General features: G+C 38.0%; 1 protein-coding gene across 4 annotated transcripts in view; it reads left to right on the plus strand.

Annotated features, from left to right (window-relative positions):
* phkb (phosphorylase kinase, beta) overlaps positions 1-16,465 on the plus strand; it is a 153,738-nt gene that overhangs the window by 19,642 nt on the left and 117,631 nt on the right. For all 4 annotated transcript variants that reach the window (XM_073859184.1, XM_073859182.1, XM_073859181.1 and 1 more), the window contains 4 exons: positions 1,407-1,522; positions 5,697-5,760; positions 11,065-11,160; positions 12,189-12,386. In XM_073859184.1, the coding sequence (XP_073715285.1) occupies positions 1,407-1,522; positions 5,697-5,760; positions 11,065-11,160; positions 12,189-12,386 (474 nt within the window). The remainder of the gene's footprint in view (positions 1-1,406; positions 1,523-5,696; positions 5,761-11,064; positions 11,161-12,188; positions 12,387-16,465) is intronic.

Raw genomic sequence — 16,465 nt, forward strand, 5'->3', positions numbered from 1 at the left:
AACGTTGATCCGACGTCAAGACGCAACGTTGATCCGACGTCAAGACGCAACGTTGATCCGACGTCAAGACGCAACGTTGATCCGACGTCAAGACCCAACGTTGATACGACGTCAAGACCCGACGTCAAGACCCGGCGTCAAGACCCGGCGTCAAGACCCGGCGTCAAGATCCAGCGTGGATCCGGCGTCAAGATCCAGCGTGGATCCGGCGTCAAGATCCAGCGTGGATCCGGCGTCAAGATCCAGCGTGGATCCGGCGTCAAGATCCAGCGTGGATCCGGCGTCAAGATCCAGCGTGGATCCGGCGTCAAACTTTAAACTTTGCTTCCAGAGATGACTGACAGACGAGACGGCACACAGCACCGTCAAGTGCGCACTGTTCAATTAGTGTTTAGTAATCTCATCTTAACCACAAAGTACACCTTCTCTTCACTCTATACTAAAACGCTAGAAATAAACAATAATAAACAATTTAATGCCATGATTTAAAGAAATTAAGACTTGCTGCTCTGATTGAAGACTTTTTAAGGCCTGCAAAAACCCAATAGATTGAAAGCTAGTATTTCAGAATGAATAGAAAATTTAATTGTTTAAATCTATAATTAGGAAGACTTTGACATACAGACGACGGACCCCTCCAGCAGTCACTGTAAAATGATTAGCTAAAATGCCTTATCCAGCAAACACAAGGAGCTGTGAGCGATCCATCCCTATATCCACAGAAAATAATAGTTGCTGTCCTGCTTTGCACTCACTTGCTAAAGCTTAGAAAAGAAAGAAAATAGAAAATAGTGCCAGCCAGGCCGGGCCAGCGGTGTTCATTAAGATACCATAAAGCTCGTCACATTAATCATTTTAGTCTGGGCCTAAAATAGTGCTCATAGTGCTTCTCTCTTCCTTTCCCCCGCCGCATTTTGTCTCTTCCTACCTTCCTCACTGCCCCATTTTAACATGCTTTAGGGTCCCTCTGTTCCCCTCATGTTAAATTAAAAGCTTTGTCAGTCCGGTCTCCCCGGGTGTTTTTCAACATTTTCTCATTTATGTACCATAAAGTCATTATTCTTTCTCTCATTTTGTTTTCCTGTGCCCTCATTCCACAATGGGGATGGGAAGATATTCCCAAAGTTGTTACGGGCTTTTGACATTACTAGTACCACCCATAGACATGATGAATTGCTTTCGTTGCCATATGGTGTAGATCAGTATTCAAATTAATTTCTTATGCAGTGAATAATCAGAATATTTAATCGGAAATGCTCAGAAATGATGTATTGACAAATACGAAAACTTTCAGAGCAAGCCTACTTTTCAAAGCAAACCTACATTAGTTAAGATGTGCGGTTGTCTGCATACCATGCAGAAAAGATGGAGATCTGGATGAAAAGTGTAATGTGTTTGTTCTGTAGGTGTCATTCATCCAGAACCTGGTGTTCTGTGTGGAGAGGGCATATCGTGTACCAGACTTTGGCATGTGGGAACGGGGAAGCAAATATAACAATGGAAGCACAGAACTGCATTCTAGGTAAGTGTTATCTCTTCCTGTTTCTTTTCTGTAACTCATCAATAAATTGAGATGCTCAAAGATAAATCCTAGTAAATTTAGTTTTAGAATATTGTGATAAAAGATGAGAAGTGAAATATTTCAACATTATATTACTTTTTACACTCAGCAGCAAATGTAAGTAAAATTGGGCTTTGGTCACGACTTAAGAAATTTGCATTAGAGGTAAATTGATCTTTATATGTTGTTTTTCAAAAGTTGTTTTCTCCAGAACTCCATGTGGCAACACATGAGTGGAATAATTCTCACATTAAGCCACCAAAGCGAAAAGTAAATGGATCCATTGCGCTGCTGGTCATGCTGGGGGGTTCAATTGCGTAGCGCGGTCCTACTCTAACTTGCGACAGTAATGCACTGAATTGAACTGAATTACCGTTTGCATATACAGTAAATGACACTGCATGTTTTCACACACTTTAGGTATAATATTTTCTGTATCGGCACATACCTTAACTTTCTATAGATATTAGAAGCTATTTGTGCCATTTTCATCATTATTGCATGAGGAAAAGACACAGTTCATTAAACACAAATTGAACTTTTGTGATAACGCCTCCGTATAGAATATAAAACATAAAATGAATCCTAGAGAAGACAATGTATAATTGGACTTGACCAAAAACTTTATAGTTACTAAGATAAATAGTCCTCATCACAACATCCCTGTGTGACAGCAAGCTCCTATACTTATTGAAACCCAGCATATAGAAGGATGTGACCTTCAGCACATGTTAATGAGACTGTAGCAAGAAGCATGTCTTTAATGGTTTTCCAGTAAAGGTGCCACTTCATTTCACCTCTACTGGTTTAGCCCACGAGTGAATGAACTCTTAACTGAGGGGAAGCTCCTATCTGCCCATTGCAGAGGTTATTCATAGTGCTGCACAGACAGTATAGACTGTGGATTGGCACAGACAATATCCTTTTAGAAGAGCAAGTCAATAGGCAGTGACTCCAACACTCACTTTGCCTCTCTCTCATAACCAAGTTCGATAATAATTCACACCGTCACTGGTTCCTTATCTTTTCCGAGCACAACATCCCCACTGAGGGCCAATTAGAGTATTGACTTCTGCAGTTTGATTTTACTGCATAAAAATAATGTTTAACATTTAAAAAGATGAATTCAATATCACTTGAATTCAGAAGCACTTTATAACAATATATTTAGTGAGTCATCAGTCTGAGAATCGCATCTGTTTGGAGGCTGACATCATAAACGCACAGCAAGCAAGAGCTGAAAATGTTGCAGAGAAAAGTTAAACATTGTAGAAAAGTTTGATAAATCTTTTAAAAAACTTGTTTGAAACACAACTACAGTGTATAATGTAGCCCTTATTTAATTGTGTTAATAGTAGGTTCCCAGCTTCAGCAGAACACATACCCATTTAACTTATCCAGAAGAAGCTGTTACATTCAAACAGGAATTTGTTGTAATATTGTTAACGCTCTTGTAACACATGCTGTTTCTGCTCATCTCATTTTAATCTTGAGAACCTATAGAGTAGTATAACATCCTTCATGTATCCAAAGATCCTTTAGTTTTATCAGATTTATAAAAGACAGATCAGCTGTACCGATACTTTCCGAATTAACTCGACCCGCGGGTGAAGCAAGTTACAAACAAGTAACACACACAAAACAATTATCCCACGATCTCTTGATAACCTATAATTCACTACATGTTAGTATAATTAACATTATGTGCACTTACACGCCAAGATAAACAATCTATATAAAAACAAATCCATCCATTGTTTCCACAAGGCTGAGTTCTTTGGGAAGTTGAACAAGCTTAAAGGTGACAGAGTAGGGATGTAACGATTAACCGTGTGTCCCATCAAAAATGCTTGTCTGAAACCAAATCTGAATCGCAAGGCTGCGATTATGTGTTTATGAAAATACCTGAAACAGTTTGAAGAACAGCGATATAAATATTCCTGTAGACATTTCCTGGAATAGCGTTCGTAATACTGCTTCTTCTGTGGCACAAAGGAATGTTCTGCACGAGAGCGCCCCCTGGCTTTTGGATGTGCCAGGATTTCACCGTAATTCATTAAAATGCATTCATTGAGAAAACGCGCATTTGCACGGTGAATCGTTACACCCCTATGACAGAAAATGAAAAAAAATTTTTTACCTTGTCTTATTGAATAACGGTAGTCTACCCACATTCACAAACATACAAAAAGTGATAGACATTCTGAACATCTTCGTTTCATAGAAATCATCAAATAGGTGCAATACAACGTGTTTAAAATCCCCCACTTTAATATAGCTTTCTGAGAGAGGTTTTTTAGGAAGCTTCTAATGCATGTTTGAGAACCACTGGTCTACATGTCACAGAACAAGGATAAATACCCCATTCAATCATTCTATGTCACCTTTAAATTTCCTTCACAAACAACACCACACTTTTTTGGTGACGTTGATCAGCTCTTATTTTGTTTGTGTGTGCGGCTGTGCGTGCTATTCCGGTTAAAGTGCCCATATAAGGACTTCCACTGTACTTCCTGCACTGAAATTGCTCATAAAAGAAATAAAGCCAGATTGTTATGTATTAATCTTTCATTTTCCAAAAAAATCTTTCCGAGACTTGTACGAACACTGATGAAGTGCATTCGGCAACAAAATGCATCCTTTTTACCACTTCGTCTGTGTTCAGCATGAGGTATCCAGTGGCGGCCGGTGACTTTTCTTCCAAGGGGCGAATTTCAAAATTTGTGTTTGGAGTATTGTGTGTGTTGCTCGTCATGTCAAAATATGTGTTTATTGCGTCATGTAAACCATGTGCATCATGCTCTTGTCAAAATAGGTGCCTGCTGCACACACGTCAAAAGGGTTTATGATAAAAGAGACGTTCATGTTTACAAAATAATCACAAGACACTCACTTAACACTAACTCTTATTACACATGAGATTACACATGAGTATCTTTACTTTACTTTAAGCGTTTTACTTATTAGAAATAAAACTACATTCTTTAAACCAAAATATTGTTATTTTTAAAAATGGAGAAGCCTGAGAATTTAATTCCTTTTGTAAAGACCTGAAGTGATTATGGTGAATACATATGAACTTCTTGCCAATGGTACACTTATTACGTGTTGCATTTATTACATTTTATATTTCTAGTAAATGATTGATGAGCTAGTTGTTAATGTGTGTATAGAGTATAGTGTACACTGGAAAGCATTGCCCTGTGGTGCTGTAGACGGGGCTGTCTGCAGGCTCCGAGCCAGAACAAAATTTGTGATGAATGTTTGCTGCATTAGTTTTAAATCAAGTGTACCCTGGACTAACACATAGAAAATGGAAGTCGTTTTACAGTTTTGAGAGTCATCCAGAACATTCAGAGGCCTGTCAGTATTTCATTCAGGACCATTCAGGAGGGAGACTTTATTAAAAGCTTTTTCTTTCAGAGTCTTTAAATTAAATTAGAATTGGTATTAAAGACCTTATCAGAAAAATATGGTGGCAGCCTCCCTGTCTCCACCAGCTGGTGTTACCGTGCTCCACTTTAACATTTTATAGAGGATATTTCCCCTCCACCCACCATTTTCTTTATCAATTGTTTAGTTTTTTTTAACCAGTCTCAATCCAAAAGCAACATACTCTGCCAACAACATTGTCAGCTATTACTAATATGTCTTATGCCGTGCAGGTTTGTTGTCTGTCCTGGCAGAAAATCGATTGTGCCTCAAAACCCTGTATTGCTTGATTGCGATCATAGCCGAAGGTTTGGTCTGTGAGGGGCAAAGCTGGATTTTACTGTGTTCTTTTCAATTTAGAATTACCCAATTGCCTTTTTAGTTTGCTCGTTTTCTGCATTTTCCCTATTGATTTTTCTACGCCGAGAGCAATTGAGCACATTTTTATTGCTTAGCGCACCTTGCTTTAATCGGGTACTTTAATCGTATTCTTCACAAGAGTGAGTGGCTAAAGAAGCAAAAATGACAGAAATGATAAGCTTTGTTTAACCTCAAAGGAGTCTTTCATGTATGAAAACAGCTTGTCGTATTGGCACTTGGAAAAGAAATCATTTAATGAGAGAGTGTGTGTACGTTCACAAAATGTTATTTTATGGCAAATGCAATATTAATATCTCTTAAAAACTTATCTGTTTTCTTGTAGCTCAGTGGGGTTGGCCAAAGCAGCTCTGGAAGCCATCAATGGGTTCAACTTATTTGGAAATCAGGTACTGCTCACCCAGATACACCCAAATAGTTCACCCAAATACACTTTCATGATTATTATAATATGTATTATTTTCTTCTTAACTTTTCCGCCAGCAACGTTTAAAAAAAATGCCAGCCAGCACCAGCATTTTTTATGATTTTCACAAAAGTTGAATGCCTTCCAAATGTTTTCTTTGTAGAGGCATGCCAGTAGTTATTGGGAAATAAGCCCTGACAGTGTGATCAGGACCCGACTGCCTCTACATTATCCCGCTTATTACACGGCTACTTGCCACATAAGAAAAAAAACTGGACATGAATATGAATTTGAAACATTTTATTGGCATATTTGTTTTAAATTAACATTTTTATCCTTCCCGAAACTTTGCACAGATGCATAAAATGATCGTAATACCTTATTAAGATCCTTTGCTTCATACTTGTCTGTCTCCATTTTTTTCTGTTTTAGCCAGTCTTTGAGAAGTTTTAATGCCCATTCTGGTTTTTTTTTTTTGGTGTTGGCTTCGTAGCTGTCATGCTCTATTTTGTCAAGTTCAGTCTCAGTAAGCTCTCTGTGTCTTGTCGTTGTTCGTTCTTGTATCCACTGTTTAAATGTTTTGTTTTTTCCGTACATGTTAAAATTAATGTCAAAATGTTCCATTCTTAATTGTGGTTGTCCAGTGTTTGTCACAAGATGGCGCCAAACAGTAATCTTTGTTGGCGCGGAGGGATTTTAAACATACAAGTAGTCCGGCTATGCGTTATTACTTTGGAGCGGTTATTATTTGAAAAGAACGAACCTGCAAATGTCTCAACTGACCAATCAGAATCGAGCATTCCAGAGAGCCGTGTAATAAAAATATATAAACAACAATCAATATGTCAAATGAAAGAACAGACCATCTGCTTTAAAAAAAAGTCTCATTCTACCTTTATTTGTTCTCTTTTATCATCTCTCAATTTAATATGGGTAAGTTTCTTAAAAAATACAAAATTTTGATAATTGAGTTTTTGTGAAGGACTTTTGATAGAGATCAGATTCAAATAGATTATCAAAACATACACTTTTGTTTTGAACTGTTTGCCCTAAGGGAATACTTTTGGGTTTATAAATTGGGTAAAGGCGGCACTGGTGGATAATATCGGAAATACAGATTGCCAGAAAAACTGGTCATTGGCAGAAAAGCATTTTCCCTAAATTGACGACTCGTCAATGGTGGGGAAAGAGTTAAGAACATAAAGAGATGCTTTCCACACTTCCAACTGTTTTTCATGTAAAACAAACAACAAAGACTGTAATAATCATCAGCTTTTCATTTATGGGTTAATTTTTTCTTTAATTACTGATCACTATCTCTGTTTTTAAGCTTTTGAGGAGCTGTCTTTAATGTCCACAAATAAAGATTATTAGTGGTTCGATACACCCAAAGCACACAATTCTCTAACAGCTCTCTTTATCTTTGTAATTAATACTGAAGTCTTTCGTTGGAAGTATGTGCTCTTGCAAAGGAATCTAATTTATTGCATACACTTGTTAATGACAAGTGGGAGCAAAAACAGAGTGATCAGGATTATTGAGTTAGATTATATTTGAGTTACCTATTTTGTCAGATGTCCAACTTTGATGGATTCTGGACACATCATTTTTATATCTGATCTCTTTTCTTTTGGAAAGTCATTAGTGGGATTAATTTGTTTTGGTGTTGCGGGAAAGTCAAGATGGCAGTGGGCCACAGCCATTACATTTGGTAATGGACTGGAAAAGCGATAACTTTCTCTAAGCGCATCCTTTTGGAAAAAGCAACCCCCCCCCCCAATACCGCCCCAATTTACACAAAGATGATCCAGTACCTAGAATGTTAAATGCATTGGTCACCTTGGTTCTTTCTCAAAAAATTAAAAAGGTGGAAGGTGTAGAAAAATGCTGTAGAAATTTGAGAAATCATACAGAGTCTGCTTTCAAATCAGTCTTGCGGTACTTTGATGTCATTCGCCTGTCGCATAAAGTCAAACACATGTATTTTACATTTTAATGGCCCTAAACGTCATCGAACAAAACAAGCTGTGATTGGTTGCTTTGGATGTCAGTCAGATGGCCACTTGATCAGTTGCTGGCCAATGAAAGCTGCTATAGACTACTGACCTTCTGCCGTCAGTCTGAAAGTCTGGATATGCAAGACCACGTTCTCCCTAATGTGATTCTCTGTATTTCATCATTAGTAGGAAACATGCTGCGGTGTATGAAATGACTTTATAGAAGTTATTCCAGTAGATAGTGTTGGTATGAATTAATATAGGACTCAAATGGCTGCCTTTGCCATGTGTCTCTCAGTTGGATGGAAGGCGTGCTGTGTCATCACATGGGTTACGTTATTAATGATGCCTCTCACGCTCCATTTCCTCAACTAACTCTCAGCGTAGGCTTTCATGTCTTACTATTCAACATGAGCTGTCAGTCCACTGTAAGCACTGGAACAAAGCAGGTGGATCTTTACCACCATATGTTACTGTTGTTGTTCCCTTCCAAAATTTTAATTAAACCAAAAGTATTATTTTGCAATTATGCACTGCACTGCCAAAACTTACTTTTAATTAACTGCTTTCACAATTTCGGCTAATGCCAATATTGGCATTACTAACTTAAGCCCTATTCGGACAGGATTCGTTTTACGGGGGTAGATGAAGAAATGTCATTTTACCACAGGACGTCTGTAATATTGATGGTTAATTCGCACCGGATTAGAAATCTCAGTAAAACATTCAGAAGTGGGAGGGGTAACTCGATTACGCAGCACGTCACCTTTGTCATCACATGGTACCTCCTGATATGACATGATGTGCAAACGCCCAAGACAGTGCCGCTGATAATAAAACCCGAAATTGGACAAGGGAAGAAACACAGTTTAATTTCGGTTTGGGGGGAATGTCAGTTTCAGAAACAGTCCCGTGCCTCTGAGTAGTGATTTTGACTTTTTTAAGTCTCCCTGCTAAAAAAACCAATAAAACCATTACAGAAAATTCTAATGGTTTTATTGGGAATTGTATTGGTTCTAAAGGAATATGGCCCAAAACACACTATGGTGTATTGGGTTTTGTTGGTCTCTAATGGTATGTATTGATTCTATGTATTGGTTTAAATGGAATATGTATTGGTTCTAATGGAATATGGCCCAAAACACACTACAGTGTAGTGGTTCCCATTGGTATTTTAATGGAAACCATTAGAATTTTCTGTAATGGTTTTATTGTTTTTTTCAGCAGGTCTGTGTCATGGTATGCAGAAACTGACTTGCCACTGACTTTTTCCACCGCCTAGAATGCAAGTGAATGCTTCTTTAAGTGCTTCTATAGAGGGTATGCACGTGACGTCACCTTCGGCGAAAGTGACTGCGGTTGCGCCCACTGAGTGGCAAAAAGTCTGAGCGACAGCATTAGCATAGCATAAAAAACGCGTCTAAAATGGGAAAAGTAGTTGTGTAATCGAAAGTGCTAACAGATAACAAACAACAAAAATTTCAGACTGCAAAAACACTCAAAGGAGAAGTAAATCAGTAGCAGTAGCCATATGTCAGGTATGTAAAATTTTGGGATAAAAAATCTTATAAAAAGTCAGTAAGCCTTTATTAAAAAAAAAAAACATCCATTATGATGAGTCTTGTGTTCTACAAAGGTGGGATGGTTTAATAGTGTTAGGTAAGACAAACATATATGTCAGGAAAAGCAATGTCTGGCCATATGCCAATGTCCACAGACTACTGGTTGTTTGGCAAGTTGTTAGGATCACTGTTAAGGCCAATTTAAGCTGATAATAATAGTCAGTTTTACTGGTGTTTTCGCAGCAGCCGCTATGAAAACCAGCCATTTTGTTAAATGTTTTGCCACTCAACAGAGCGATCTCCGGTGTGGTTACGTGGAAAAGTGACGTCGTTGCATCATTCCTGCAAAATTACAGGAATTTACGTGTATATTTACAGCTGGTCTATTCGCTTGGGATTAGTATTACCTGATGTGATTTCTCCGGACATTTTTACAGAAGGTAAAAGTCGCCATAATCTTAACTGACATTGTCCGTTATGATTTCTGACATGGAGCATTCGGACTGGACTAAAATCACTGTGAAGCTATGATAAAAATTGCTAAATTCTTGAAGCTCTGTTTCAGCAATAGTGGAAGTTGTTAAAGCACCAAATCAATGAAAATTTATTAATTCCAAGAAAATATTCAACGCTTTGTTTTGTATGCATGTACTAATTTCAGCTAATCATCCTTAGGTATACGATGTTTAGGACACATTTTGTCGGAGTCTACATGTCACTGACACGCCTCCTATTCTCTTTTCTTTGAACACATTTACATTATAATCCCTCTCAGCTTGTAAATTGTTGGTTCAGAAGCTTGTATATGCATTTAGGTTCTTTGTGAGCTTCTCTAGATAAGCTAAATGTGTCACAAAATGGAGCTTGACGTATAATCGGCCTAGACACAAAATACAAATGAAATGGAAAATGTGTTGTGAGTTTGAAAGGAGATGTGTGAGCTGAATGCAAAGGAGGCTGAGAAGCGATGGTTTGTTCTGATTGGATGGCCCTTGATGACTAGGAAGCAGGCAGAGAAAATATTGCAATTGTTTGCAACACCGATCAGGTGTAAAAACAAGGCTCTGCCAATGCTTTTTAAGGAGTGAGGAGGTGTCAGGTGCTACATTGTGCTCTTACAGAAAGCTGTTTTTGTCATAGCTGTTGTTTATAGTTTGGTTTGTTTCTTTTATTTGTTCTTTTAGGAATAGTTCAATCTGGATATTTTTCTGTGTGTGGGGGGGGATCACAAAAAGAGACAACTGTTTATTTGTGGTAGTTGTAGTTTAGTCTGTTAAGACTGGTGCTGAGTACAGTACATTGCAAATACCCGTTGGGCATGAGAAGGTCAGTGGGAATCAAAGTTTTTAAGTTTGTGACCACACACACACACACACACACACACACACACACACACACACACACACACACACACACACAGCCCCTGAGGTCATCAAAATTGGATGTTTTTTTGGAAACACTGCTTCTGAGAAGCATTATTTGTTGTTTTTCTTGAAAGGATAGCTGATTTGATTTAAGAACACCCGAGTGACTTTTGATTTCTAGACTGGACTATAAAATCTTAAAGGTTAAGGCAAATACATTACAGTATCTGACTTTTTTGAAAATACCTTCAACCCCATTTTCACCTGTAACAGGTGTTGTTGAATTCCAGCCATCAAGACAAGTTGTTGGCAATATGATAAATATAATGTTTGATTTGTAATGTTTGTTTACCTCTACCTACAGGGATGCTCCTGGTCAGTCATTTTTGTGGATCTGGATGCTCATAACAGAAACAGACAGACTCTATGCTCTCTGTTGCCCAGAGAGTCTCGTTCCCATGTGAGTTTTGTTGCCTACTGTGTATAAACAAACTACTGATCCTTATTAAATGGGTCACATTATAGTTTTTGTCCCCAACGTTCCATTTATAATGATAATCAGGGTTCCCTCCAGCAAGAAATGTCAATTGTTAACCTCTCTCTGATTTCTTAAATCATACAAGCTGTTTAGTGGCTGTCCACTAACAGCTTCATTTCAAAACCTACATTACATTGTGATATTACATTATTGATTCACAAAACAATCCACATTGATGCGATCGGGGATTGTGTTAATAAATGTCAGCACTTATATGCAGTGCTGATTATAAAATGCTATGCACTGGTACTACAGTACACACAGAAACCATACAAAGTTTGACAGACTTTCTCCATATTTTACTAGAAATACAACTGGACATTGTATCCAGTTTCCATTTGTATATTTGGGATTGCATATATCCTACTTGATACTTATTACTTTAAAACAAATAGACAATTTTTGCTAAAAAATTTTTTGTGGAAAATCTGTTTTAACCAGTAGTTAACTTTTACAGTAACCAGTAAAAGTACTACATTTTAAAAAGAAGATTTAATTTCTCACGATACAGTATTATCTCTTTAATTGCTTCTGAAGGATAGATAAAGTGTAATGGCACATGTACTGTATCCATCAACCCGCAGAATGTCCCTCCCGTTCTTTGCGATGTGCATTACCATTGCATAGTCCCCATGCTTTGCGGTAATTCAAATGGGGAACTAAGTGGTTTCAGCCAAAGAGCAGGTAAATTACTTTAATTAGACCATATTAAAGGAGTACATTATGCAGAAATGTTCCTCTTTTGTAAGTTGAATGAGGAGGTAGGCTGTTTGATTTCATAGCTTGAAGTGTACAGGCGTATGTGTCTCATGTATTAAAGCCTTTCGATGTCTCTGACTAATGTGTTATAAAGCTTGAGAAAAATATAACGAGAGTGGTCACTTATCACTGGTTTCTGGCAAATGTAATAGAGGAACCGTTGCTAACACAAGCACTGATTTGTCATGAAGAACACAGATTCTGCCCTCCTGCCCTGTATCAGCTACCCAGCTTTCGCCGTGGATGATGATGCTCTGTATTCCCAGACTCTGGACAAGATTGTCCGCAAGCTCAAGGGCAAGTACGGCTTCAAGCGCTTCTTACGTGACGGCTACAGAACGGCCAATGAGGACAAAAACCGCAGGCACTACAAACCTGCAGAGATGAAGGTTAGTGTGCTTAGCTTATCAGAAGGTGGAAAACTGAATGAAAGAAACTGAATAAGGGGTGAAATAAATAAAGCTTTCATCAGGCACATTTCCCAGTCTTTTATGGTTTAAGTAATGACAAGCCTCAGGTCTAGCCCTATCATTTGCGAAATAGGTTAGCAACAGATCCAATAAATGACACTTCTTATATGCATCTTTTAATCTGGTGCAGATTTACTTATCGGCCTTTCACGAGAATGCGAGAGCTGTGGTTAAAGCAAATCCCATTTGATTGGGTTGTACTGATAGGATATTAACTCCAGAATTAGCCTGGGAACATGCTGCGTCTGATTCTGAAATCTGAAAGGGGGATATTTAACCCACGGCAAATCATCGCATCAGCTGCAGGGCCTGACCTCCCACATATAGCAGGAAAGAGAAAAGGATCTTTTTCGGGGCCAAATATTCAAACAAGCTTTTGCAATCATTCAATTAATGCATGACCAGTCAAAAGATTAGAAACACTTGACTTAAATGTTTCTCAGATCCTAGTTGTGTATACAGTATACAGTTCTTACTGTGCGTTCACACCAGACGTGGTAGAGGCGGCAAAAACGCATGAACATGTTTTCGAGAACGAGTTTTCTAGCTTCATTTGCGCGTGATATTATAGACATTCGAGACATTCACACAGAAACTCACGTCATGGGAGGGGCTTCTGCGACTTTGCTCACTTCTTGTACTCATGTCACTACTAGAGCAAGCTCCTGAATGGTTAACGCGATGCGAATATCCGCCAAAGTTCAGATTTTGCAACTTGCGTGTAAATCTCATTATTTATATATGAGATAATGAGCATCAACGTTTCATTTCAATCACTGACTTCACAATGATTTCAATCTTTGACATGCCCTTACTCAGTCAGTATTAAAGACAACAAGAATGTCCTTTACATTATGTAGGATGATTTTAAAGGGATAGTTCGGCCAAAAATGATATTAAACCCATGATCCACTCACCCCGAAGCCGTCCGAGATGCATATAATTTTTCGGACGAACACGTTTTCGGTTGTTTTGGAGGATGTTTTGGATCTTTCAGTTAATCAAATGTGAAGTTATGGGGTCCACGTCCTTCAAGCCCAAAAAATGTGCAGCTAGCCCTCACAAAATAAATCCAAACGGCTCCACAATGACAAACAAAGGCCCTCCGAGGGCAATCCGCACCGTTTTGTTGTAGAAATATCCACATTTAAAACTTTACAAACGAAAATAACTAGCTTCCGGTAACGCCACCATCTTAGTCGCGTCCGGATTCAGGATAAGAGCTTATGCAGCTTACGGAGATTTCTCTGCTGCTGCTCTGTGCCCCGCCCTCCGAATTTGTCATACGTCTCTAAGAAAAGTGCGTACACTACGCTAATACTCTCTCCTGAATACAGAGGAGTCTATGATGGTGGCGCTACTGAAATTTATAAAGTTTTAAATATGGATATTTCTACAACAACACGGCACGGATTGCTCTCAGAGGACCTTTGTTTGTCATCCTGAGGCAGTTTGGATTTCTTTGGGGAAGGATATATGCACATTTTTGAACTTGAGGGACGTGGACCCCGTAACTTTACAGTTTAGCAGCTGAAAGATCTAAGACATTTTCTTAAATAACTGAAAATGTGTTTGTCTGAAAAATGATGGACATGTGCATCTCGGACCGTTTCGCGGTGAGTGAATCATGGGTTTAATATCGTTTTTGGCCGAACTATCCCTTTAAGTAGAAAACAGTAAATCATAAAAATGACTTCAGCTTGGTATTTACAGACTTAGTGTTACAACGTAATACCATCACTATAACATGATACAACCACAGTTACAGTATGTTGTTAGTTTGTAAAGCTTCTTGTACAAAAAATGAATCAAAGATGCAATTGCAAACTTATGGGTTTTAACTTTAAGTGCTTAAACTGTCTGTGAATGATGTTTTAGATATCTTCATGTTTTAGGCTGTCATGCTCAGAGTCCAACAGATACAAGATCCTCTGCATGATTGGAGTTCCCAAATACTTTCAATGTAGAACTAGGCACAGCTAGACAGACCTTCTTTTCAAACATTATAAATAACAACATAAACAACACTAGCACTCTTTTTGCTACTGTAGACAGACTAACAAACCCCCCAAATCAAGTTCCTAGTGAAATGCTCTCTGACAACAAATGCAATGAGTTTGCAACCTTTTTCTCTGAGAAGATCAGTAATATCAGAATGACGATCAATACGGCCTCATATTGTACCGTGGTCAGTCAGATATCATTGCACAACCTCAGAAATTAGTCATTCTCTCAGAATTTGACATAATTGATATAAAAATTGCAAATTGGAGTTTCCATTCAATTGAACCCATAACTAAGTTATGATGGCAGAAGCTTTGATACCTGACTAAATGTGCTCTGCAGAATGATGTAGACTTACTAAATAATAGTGGTAGATTAAGACAAAAAAAAACCATGGGGCTACTTCTGTGTGCTGTGTGAGTAGACCTCAGTATCTTTCCCATACAAGAGACATAAATTTAATATGTGTGCCTTCCATCCCATCTTTATCTCTTTTGCTGCATTTCTCCGGGTGGTTATTAAATTGTCATATAAAAAACTGAAATATATGTTTATTGTCAGTTTTATACCGTATTTACTGTAAGGCTGTCTGGCTAACCAGTGTTAAAAAACCAAAAGCACTTTTGAATTCAATTCGGTTTCCGTTAGGTCACTTTAGACAAGATTAATTTAGTTACTTTCTCATAAGTTTTAAAAGATGGCTGCAAGTACTTCCATTTTTGTCCTGAAACAGCTTATGTGAGATATGCCACTGATGCGAGACCAGTTCGATTAACAGCCTTTATTTCATTACATCCTAATCTCTCGTTCTTATCTCCTAATGCCACTGTGATTGTCTGCTGAGATTGCCAGTGGAGATAGAGAAGTCTTAATTACATTTGGGAAAGGTTGAGAGACTTTTTGTTTCCCGTCAGCCATCAAAGTGTGTTTTATGTTTTGTAGTGCTTAAGCAGCTCACAGGATTTCTGGTTGTAAAGGCAGATCATTTGAATTGAGGTTGTCATATAATTGGCAGCAATGAAAAGAGGATTGTGCAATTGTATTAGGAATGTTTCATGTTTTGAATAATGAGAATTATGCGAATGCTCACAGACTTTATAAGTTTTAATTGCAACCCGAATTGTGGGTTGCTAAATGCGGAATGATTGCATGTTATTAAACAACATCAAATAGCACCACAGGGACAAAAAGGCCTACACAAAATTGTTTGTGCTAATCCATATTTGTTTAGTGAGATATTATTAATATGAATGTTTCTGATGGATTACTCACAATCTGCCCACACACGTACACTGTAGCCTTATCATTTTAAATATCTGCTCGAAATGAAATGCTTTCTATGTTTTATAGAGCTTCAGTAAGCACTTAATCGTTGCAGCTTTTTTGCTTTTTAAATGAATGCGATGAAACGAGCTGCAGTCACATAATTTGAATTAATCATTGCTTTTTCACACTCGCGAACCATCTCTACATCTGAGTTGATTTTAATTTCAAACCCAAGTGATTCATGACCCAGCTCGAGGGAGAGGGAGATGGAGCACTATGGCTTTTTAATGGAGTTTCTGCTTGGCTGCTATACTGATACTTTATTTTCGACATAATTGTTTTCTGTTTTCCTGAACTGCCATAAACAGAGTTGTCTGGCATTTCTTTTCAATGGATTGAATGGCTTCCTATTTTATGAATTTGTGTTTGACTGCAGGTAGTGGATTAGTCTAATAAGGGGCTATGTGGAAATCATGTTTTTTTTAGTCATTTAAAACTTTGTTTTGAGCCGATTTCAAACTAGCAGTCATGAAATGCACACAAAAATAATTTATACTGAGCGTTTTACCTTCATACAGTAAATCAGAAGTATATGAATACTGCCATATACAGTATAAATGCAGTGTTTCCATGTATCTTAAAGGGCCAGGCTTACAGTACCATAATTTCACTTAGCTACATCGATCTTTGTGAGCAAGTCATTTTCTGAGATTTACTGTTTTCTACAT

This window comes from Misgurnus anguillicaudatus, chromosome 21 (genome assembly GCF_027580225.2).
Source record: "Misgurnus anguillicaudatus chromosome 21, ASM2758022v2, whole genome shotgun sequence".
NCBI classification, from domain to species: domain Eukaryota; kingdom Metazoa; phylum Chordata; class Actinopteri; order Cypriniformes; family Cobitidae; genus Misgurnus; species Misgurnus anguillicaudatus.